General features: G+C 35.6%; 1 protein-coding gene across 1 annotated transcript in view; it reads left to right on the forward strand.

Annotated features, from left to right (window-relative positions):
- The window catches only part of LOC107667585 (transient receptor potential cation channel subfamily A member 1-like), a 75,132-nt gene that overhangs the window by 64,173 nt on the left and 1,498 nt on the right, over window positions 1–9,461 (forward strand). Inside the window, exons 16-27 of the mRNA XM_016459292.1 lie at window positions 156–240; window positions 321–380; window positions 1,172–1,270; window positions 1,996–2,066; window positions 2,283–2,436; window positions 4,501–4,590; window positions 4,920–5,089; window positions 5,999–6,128; window positions 6,236–6,418; window positions 6,522–6,590; window positions 6,734–6,829; window positions 6,981–7,099. Coding sequence (XP_016314778.1) covers window positions 156–240; window positions 321–380; window positions 1,172–1,270; window positions 1,996–2,066; window positions 2,283–2,436; window positions 4,501–4,590; window positions 4,920–5,089; window positions 5,999–6,128; window positions 6,236–6,418; window positions 6,522–6,590; window positions 6,734–6,829; window positions 6,981–7,099 — 1,326 coding nt within the window. The remainder of the gene's footprint in view (window positions 1–155; window positions 241–320; window positions 381–1,171; window positions 1,271–1,995; window positions 2,067–2,282; window positions 2,437–4,500; window positions 4,591–4,919; window positions 5,090–5,998; window positions 6,129–6,235; window positions 6,419–6,521; window positions 6,591–6,733; window positions 6,830–6,980; window positions 7,100–9,461) is intronic.

The following is a 9,461-nucleotide window of genomic DNA, read 5'->3' on the forward strand; positions in this document are numbered from 1 at the left end:
GTAGGATTTTTAATGCAACAGTATGAGAGAATCGGTTGAGGGTCTACCATTGCAAAACTCTGTAATTATGTATTTTGTTATATATTTTAAAAGCTATATTGTTTTTCTCCTCTCAGTTTGCCAACAGTTGAAAAAGCTATATTAATTCACTGCAGGTGTGCCGAGGCAATAAAGTCATTTAAAGCAACATCCCGCTGTGCCGTGATGGACATCGTAGAGTTTCTCCCAGAGTCTTTCAGGGTCTGTGTATTAACTTCCCACCTTATGAATATCTATGTAAGCTATTTTTTTGACATTAAACCCCACTCTCCTCTGAACAGCACCTTCTGGACCGGTGTATTTTAGAGTCTGATCATGATGCCAACAGTTCAGATTATCATGTAAGCCTTGCATAAATGTGCAAAAAGTTGCATTAAAGGGTTAGTTCACCCAAAAATGAAAATTCTGTCATTAATTACTCACCCTCGTGTTGTTCGAAACCCTTAAGACCTTCGTTCATCTTCGGAACACAATTTAAGATATTTTTGATGAAATATGAGGGCTCTCTGACCCTCCCATAGACAGCAAGGTAACTACCACGTTCAAGGTCCAGAAAAGTACCAAGGTGATCGACAAAATAGTCCGTGTGACATCAGTGGTTCAACTATAAATTTACGAAGCTACGAGAATACTTTTTTTGCACAAAGAAAACAAAAATAACGACTTTATTCCACATTTTTGTCTCTACTGCGTCACTTGTGGACGCGCGTTCACGACAGTATTATGATGCGAGCGTGTGGCGGCGCCGGCGCTGACCCAGATCTGGCGTAATGACGTCATTATGCCGGATCTGGGTCAGCGCCGCCACACGCTTCATGGAAAAAAGTATTCTCATACTTTACAGTTGAACCACTGATGTCACACGGACTCCTTTATCGATCATCTTGGTACTTTTCTGGGCTTTGAACGTGGTAGTTACATTGCTGTCTATGGAGGGTCAGAAAGCTTTAGGATTTTATCAAAAATATCTTAATTTGTGTTCCGAAGATGAACGAAGGTCTTGTGGGTTTGGAACGACATGAGGGTGAGTAATTAATGACAGAATTTTTCATTTTTGGGTGAACTATCCCTTTAAGACTATTAATGAGGTTCCTTAACGCTATAAAGTGCAATTGTTCAATGATGGTGGCAGATCAAGTATGATTTTCGGTGGCTTCAAGCTCCTATACAGCTAAAGAAGTATGCCAAAACAGACAAAACAATGAAGTTCCAACCTTTGGCAGCTGTGAATGTAAGTCCCCTTAAATTCTATTACATTATATATATATATATATATATATATATATATATACAGTATATATATATATATATATATAAAAATACATAAAAGCAGTTGTGGCTGCCAGATCTTTACCATAAAAAATATGATAGCAACATTTTGAGAATTGTAAAACAAATGTTTTGCAGATTGTAATTTTACACACACAAAAAAACAACAACTGTATATTTCATTAACTCATATAATGTAAATATACCAACCTACTAAAGTACTAAAATTGTATATTTAAGTAACTTATAAAATGAAAAACCATACAAATTGAAGTGTAAATAACTGTAAATTGCTAGGTGACTTGGTCTTTTTTACTTCTAAATGCTGCAAATTTAAAAGTATTTTACTTTTAAGCATTATATATACACTCTCAGAAAAAAGGTACAAAAGCTGTCACTGGGGCGGTACCTTTTCAAAAGGTACACTTTTGTACCTTTTAGGTACTAATATGTACCTTTAAGGTACCAATATGGACTCTTTAGGTACAAAGTTGTGCCTTTAGAAAAGGTACCACCCCAGTGACAACTGTTGTACCTTTTTTTCTGAGAGTGTATATACACATTGAATCTAGTGATATCTGACTTTTAGACCCCATTGTACACTATACATTCTAAAATACCAAGCTCCTATTCTTTCTGCAACCTAAAATAGTGTGAGAATAAATTGTAACTCTTGCACCACACTAGGCCATGGTGCGGTACAACCGTCTGGAGCTCCTCACTCACCCCCTGAGCCAAAAATACCTGGAGATGAAGTGGTATGTTAAAGATGTTCTGTAACAGTTCTGGTCGTGATGTTTTAAGTCACTATGATATGCTAATTTCTACAGTCCTATACAATACAGTCACTGCATTTTACTTCAGAGCATCTGGTTAAAAATAGCAGCAGTGCAGTGTTAACATCACTTCAAACAAATAGACTGGTTTACATAAGCATTTGAATATCCTACTGATATTGTGTTTTATTCGGACAGGAAGGCATATGGAAGCAAGGTTCATTTGCTCAACCTGGCTGTCTACCTGCTTGGCTTGCTGCCCCTCACATACCTCATCCTCAATCTGAGACCGAAGCAGGAAGTTTTTGGCAACAACACATCTGTCATCATGGTGCCCGTATCTTTTAGAGAGGTAGACAGCCTTTGTTCAGAGATCTCTGGCATCTTGTAGGGAAGAGATGAGCTCAAAAGAGTTGAAGTGAACACAATGTAGAGTGTAATTCCTGTAATGTGTGGTACAAATAACAGCTGGAGATGCGTATCAGTGACAAGCAGAGAAGGGAAAGGTGAAAGAGAATAATGGTAGTTGAATTTAAATGACAATCAAATTGATTGTGAATTACTATTCAAAGTCACACAGTGTAATAAACGCTAAGAGATAGGAAAATGATATTACCTTTTTTAGATGTATTAATATAATTCTGTCTTCTAGATGTAGTGCTACACATCAGTGGGGTCAAAACACAAGGGAGGGTCTGGGTGTTACTAGAGACAATTTATGGGTCACTTTTCATGAAAAGAGTAGAAAATTCCCATTATTTTTTACATGTTGACTTTAAAATGAATTTAGGCACATCCCATATTTTGGTCAAAATTGTCAATTAAAAAAAGGATTCCGACAACTCCAGAGAAAATGAATGGGGCAAATATTCACACCCAATTAACAACTGTAGGAATGAAGGTCTTGCCTTTCATTTAAATGTAACAAACCATATAATTTAATGTAATCACACTACAATCAATCAATCAATTTTCATTTTCAGATGAACTAACCCTTTAAGAAAGAATTTGGCATTTTTTAAAGGAATAGTTTACCCAAAACTGAAAATCCACTCACTCTCAGGGTCACAAGTTTGCTTCTTCTTAATTTAGCATTACAACACTTGCTCATCAATAGATCCTCTGCAGTGAATGGGTGCCGCCAGAATGAGAGTCCGAACAGATGATAAAAACATCACAATAATCCACAAATATTCCACATGACTCCAGTCCATCATTTAATGTCTTGTGAAGATAAAAACTGCATGTTTCTAATAAACAAATCCATCCTTAAGATGTTTTTGACTTCAAACTGTTGCTTCTGGTTACAATATGAGTCCTCTATCCATAATAGTGTTTTCTCCAGTGAAAAAGTTGTCTCGTCTGAATCAGGAGAGAAATATGCACAGATCAAGCACCATTTACAAGCAAAAATAGCTCTAAACAAATATGTCAGTGGATTTTGATATGAGAGAACAGCAGGGCATGGACTTTTTCACAGGAGGAAGCTTTATTATGGATTATAGACTCTTTTGAATTATAGAATATAGAATTATAGAATATAGATTATAGAATTTTGGCCAGAAGCAGAAGGTTTAAAGTTAAAACACTTTAATGATGGATTTGTTTCTTACAAACTCTCAGCTTTTTACTTCACAAGACATTTATTAGTCATGTGGATTACTTTATTGTGAAATTTTATCAGCTGTTTGGACTCTCATTCTGACGACACCCATTTACTGCAGAGAATTCATTGGTAAGCAAGTGTTGTAATTCTAAATTAAGAAGAAGCAAACTCATCTACTTGTGATGAAATGCTAAATTTCTCCAAATCTGTTCTGATGAAGAAACAAACTGGGGGTGAGTAAATTTTTTTTTTTTTAATTTTTGGGTGAGGAATTCCTTAAAAGCACACCAGTAATGTCAACTTTTGTCATTATATTGGGGTCAGAAGGACCCCATGGTTCTTGTTGTCAAGTTGGCCTAATCTTTTATGCAATGACAAGCCAATTATTCCAGCTATCATTCATAATCACATGCACATCCATTCACATTTGCATTCACTTCCTTATAACCTTGTCCATGTCCCATTACTTAATTTAGTGAGTGTCATTATGAACTGAATGGCATTCATCAACTTCCCACTTATTCATCAGCTCAAGGTTATAATCCCCATGAAATTAAGTATGTCTAATCTTGTACGCATATTACCATTTATCTTTATAGAAATGGCACACAATACTCATATTGGCATTAGTATGATCCATTTTTGAGTGTGAGGAACATGCACACACCATAGCAGAGATTTTTAATTTAGCATAATATGCTAGTTGGGTTATGAATGAAAAGTAATACAGTCATTATGTAAATGTGATTCATTTGGCGATAATGTTGTAATGATACTCTCTCTCCCTCTCTCTCTTTTCTCTCCATCCAGCAAAAATGTTTAATCTCAGTCTGTATAATCATGGTGCTTGTCTTGAATGTGTATTCCGTTTGCAAAGAGCTGGTGCAGTTGGCTCAGCAGGTAATAGTTGTGTCATCACTTCCCATGATGCATCCATTATAAATTCCTCTCATACTACTACATAGACTCTCAGCAGAGGGCAATCAAACCATCACTAATCATAAATGTCATGATGCACATTAAACACACATGCCTTTGCTGTGGGGATTCCCTTGCAGGGCTCTACGCCTTCCAGCCAAGTGATTTACCAATAAAAACACAGCTCAGATTTTGCATGCATTGTTATATACTCTATTGTACTCTGTGCCACTGGCGTTGGTATTCAAATTGCACTATGTTTGGAACCTAAAGGTGATTTTATTTAACCCCTCATATCTTTTACATTACAGCAAATAAATTACTTCACGGACTTCTCGAACCTTGCTGACTGGTGTGCAGCTATTAGCTCTTTAGTCTTTGTCATTCCCATGTGCTTCAATCTAGAGAACACTTGGCAATGGGAGGCTGGAGGTTTCGCAGTTCTGACTTCATGGATCGGCTTCCTGCTCTACTTTCAGAGGTCTAGTATTAGTGGTCACATTTTCTAGATTTATCTCAAAGATATTATAGGGTTGCTGATCAATTTAAATTTCTAATCACATTAATTACAGTACATGATAAGCTGATTAATAAAATGAAGTGCTGTAAATTGTATTTAGTGTATATGCTGTAAGAAATGCACAAATTTATAGATGGGTTGTCAGCCGATATTTAAGATTTTTATAGATATATCAATATCAGTCGATATTTGATATTGTCCATATTATTACATTTAGAATACACTACTGTTCAGAAGTTTGGAGTCAAAGATTTTTAGTTTTTTTCCAATGTTTTTGTCATTTATGCTCACCAAGGCTGCATCTACTTGATTTAAAATGCCATAAAAACAGTAATATTGTGGAATATTATTATAATTTAAAATAATGGTTTTCTATTTTAATAGATTTTATAATGTAATTAATTACTGTGATGCAAAGCTGCATTTTCAGCATCATTACTCCAGTCTTCAGTGTCACATGATCCTTCAGAAATCATTCTAATATACTGATTTGGTGCTCAAGAACTTTTCTTATTATTATCAATGTTAGTATATTTTTTGTGGAAAACATTATTTGCAATAGTAAAGAAATGTCAAATTTTTCTGCCACTTTTCACTAGTTTAATGCATTCTTGTAAAAAAAAAATGTTTGGTATCATCTAACACTCACTTAAAATTAATCTTTAGATTCAGTAATAATTTATTAGCACTGTGAAATGTAATCTTTTGCAAATCTAAAAATGAATATCCATTTTCATACTACACATTACAATGTGATTAATAAAGCCACTTTTAGCATTTAATTAATTAATTTTGAATTTATTCCTGCAAAATAGTCTAAAACGTTTGCATAAAACATCTGAATTCTCATATGCCCTTTTCACATGGTAGGTTTGAGCGAATTGGAATTTACGTGGTGATGTTTGGTGGAATCGTTAGGACCCTGGTGTGCATCATGATTCTCTTTATCTTCCTATTGCTCGCATTTGGATTGGCCTTCTACGCTTTGATGCTCCACCAGGTAAGTCCAAACAGAGAGATCATATCAACCCAGCATGACAGACCTGTCAAGTCTTGGCAAATCGGTGTGGTTTGACAATGATGTTTACTGTTTGCTGCTTTCAACAGGATGAGTTCAGCTCCATCAGCCTTGCTCTAGCCCAGACGTTTGTGATGACAGTGGGAGAGCTGAACTACCAGAGCACATTTCTGCACGCTTATGAAAACAGCCGCATGGCGTTCCCCGGGGTCACCTACTTTATTTTTGTGCTCTTTGTGCTTCTCATGCCTATTCTTCTCATGAACCTAATGGTAGGACACTCAACACTGGCCTGCTGGAAGCCGGCTATTATTGTTAAGGATGGCTGCAATTTGTTAGGAGGTATTAGGCTTATTTGTCTAAATCGTGTTGCAGATTGGTTTGGCAGTAGGAGATATCGCAGAGGTACAGAGAAATGCAGAGTTGAAGAGAATAGCCATGCAGGTGAGCAGACTGGATATCTCTAATTAATGTACATTTTTAGCAGTATTTTGCTAAACTGTTTTATAAAACCTAGTAAGATTTAAAGACAAGTATAAGTAGCACATCTAGTGCATCACATTAATCAAGAAAGCACTTCATTACAGATAGATCTTCACACTGCCCTTGAGGAGAAGCTACCTTACTGGTTCCTGAAGCGAGTGGACAAACCATCTATCACCATCTATCCCAATAAATGCAAGGTTTGTCTGTTGTCTATATTTGTCTACAAATGCTATTCTACTCTGGTCGCACATGAACTTTTGATAAAATTCTGTAAACTAACATTTTTCAAACAATAGAAAAGACATTTGAGTGAATATTAACATTTAATGACAATCATTTGTTAAACAGAAAGTGCTGATGCAGGCGCTCATTGATGGTGAGATCCAAAACACAGTTCGTACCCGTCTGAACCTCTGCTCGCGGCAGGGAGGGCCTCTGGAGAGAGAGCTGCACAAGCAAAAGAACAGGTGATCTCTTTGTTTTGGGTTTACTCAGGAACATCGACTAGAGCAACATAAAGGATTTGATTTCAAAACTGAGCAGAAACTTTTGTTCAAGTGTGAACTTTTTAGAAAAGATTTCTATTTTTCCATCTATTTAACATCACAATAAAAAATGGGAAGGTTTATCAGCCTTTTTATGCAATAATATGCCTATAAAACCATCTGTCAGAAAAAAAATTGCCAAAACTGTAGCTTTAGAAGTACAACAGCTTGTCACTGAGACATTAAGGTACCTCTGTACCTTTTAACAACATTCAAAAATATATTTGTACCTAAACTACCTTTAAAGGATATATTAGTACTTTAAGATGTATTTTTGAGTGTACAGTCCCAAGCTGTTAAACAACTTTTCTGAAACCTCTACAAAACATTTGGAGCATTTTTTTGTGATGTGGTAGGAAATAATGCACCAAAAGCTTAAAGGATAGTTCACCCAACAAAAGAAAATTACCCCATGATTTACTCACCCTCAAGCCATCCTACAGTAGGCGTATATGACTTTCTTCTTTCAGACAAATACAGTCGGAGTTATATTAAAAAATGTCCAGACTCTTCCAAGCTTTATAATGGCAGCAGTGGGTAGTGCTCCAGATTTTGAAGCTAAATAAAGTGCATCCATCCATTATAAAAAGTTCTCCACATGGCTCCGGTGGGTTAATAAAGGCCTTCTTAAACGAAGCAATGCATTTGTGTAAGAAAAATATTCATATTTTTCAACTTTCCAGCAGATGAGGCAGGACGTAGGTGTGAGCGTAAGTTCTGGTGAGAATATGCTAGTCTTGTGAGAACCAAGTTTTGTTTACAGCAAAGGAAAACCAGGCTACTCTTTGGCTTATATTGAAATCCTCCAACATTTTTCTTTACAAATCCTCATTTTGTACTTTTAATTTGTGACCAGTGTTTTGTTCGGTGTTTCTAGGGTGACCATATTTTATTTTTCAAAAAAGAGGACAGTGGGGGCAGGATGCATATGGGGGTTTGTTGTTGGGTTTGAGGGGGGTTAAAGTAGCCCCCAAAGTAGCGCAATGACCATATCCCAAATATCAAAACTCAAAATATGTTATTTCCATAGCTAAAATGCATATTTTACAGTCAATGTTATACAGATTGATCATATACACAGCTAAAAGTCTTCCTACCAGTGGCCATCCTTCACAAAACTTAACATCTACCACAGTTTTATCATAGGTAGAATGCAAAATGTTTCAACACAAGCATTGCAGTCAAATGTAAGTAATGCAATATTTTAAACCTTTAACCCAGGTTTTTATGATGGATGGATGTTAGAGTGACCATGCGTCCTCTTTATGATATGGTCATTGTGCTATTTTGGGGGCTACTTTAACCCCCCTCAAACCCAACAACATCCCTCCCACCTCCTTTATGCATCCTGCCCCCACTGTCCTCTTATTTTTGAAAGCTAAAATATGGTCACCCTAATGGATGCACTTTATTTTGCTTCAAAATCTCGACCACTATTCACTGCCATTATAAAGCTTGGAAGAGCCAGGACATTTTTTTATAACTCCGATTGTATTTGTGTGAAAGAAGAAAGTCATATACACCTAGGATGGATTGAGGTTGAGTAAATCATGGGGTCATTTTCTTTTTCGGGTGAACTATTTCTTTAATATCTAATCACGTCGACGCATGTAAGTGAAAATAAAGCTATTGTAGGTTGTTTTAAAATCTGAACACTGCACACCAGGGTTATTATAATTAACTACAACTAAAACCATTAAAAATATATTTTTTAGAACTTGAAATAAAATAAACATTACCTAAAATAAAATATTTTGCAAACTTAAGCTAGTTATCAAAGACATATTTCTCATTTTGTTTAATTTGTTGAACTACTAAAATAACTACAACTTAAAAACTATATAGATATTAAAAAAAAAAATGACAAAAGCACAAAAAAGTACTAAAGTTTTATTAGTATATTAATGATACTAAAATAACACTGCCACAAACCTTTCAGACTTGTGGGAGAGCAGCCTCTAGTGTTCATTAGATATAATGCACCATCAACTACACATTCAAATTCATTAAGCAATTAGGAGTTTTGTTTTCAGCAAATTACATTCAAATTCAAATATGAATGGCACAGCTCTAATTAACATATCTCACCTACCTTACTTTTAGATATTTTCAGATAAAGCGATGTATTTTCAAAATAATATTTGAAATAGAGTCTGCTTATAGGTTCATAACAAACACAAGCATTTCAATACAACTGTGCAGTGGTTGCATCAGTTAACATTTACTTTTTTACTCTCATCTAAGTCTATGAAAGTTGTCAGGCATACACTGCATTTGATCCGCT

The sequence above is a fragment of the Sinocyclocheilus anshuiensis genome, unplaced genomic scaffold (assembly GCF_001515605.1).
Source record: "Sinocyclocheilus anshuiensis isolate Anshui unplaced genomic scaffold, SAMN03320099.WGS_v1.1 scaffold1679, whole genome shotgun sequence".
Taxonomy (NCBI): domain Eukaryota; kingdom Metazoa; phylum Chordata; class Actinopteri; order Cypriniformes; family Cyprinidae; genus Sinocyclocheilus; species Sinocyclocheilus anshuiensis.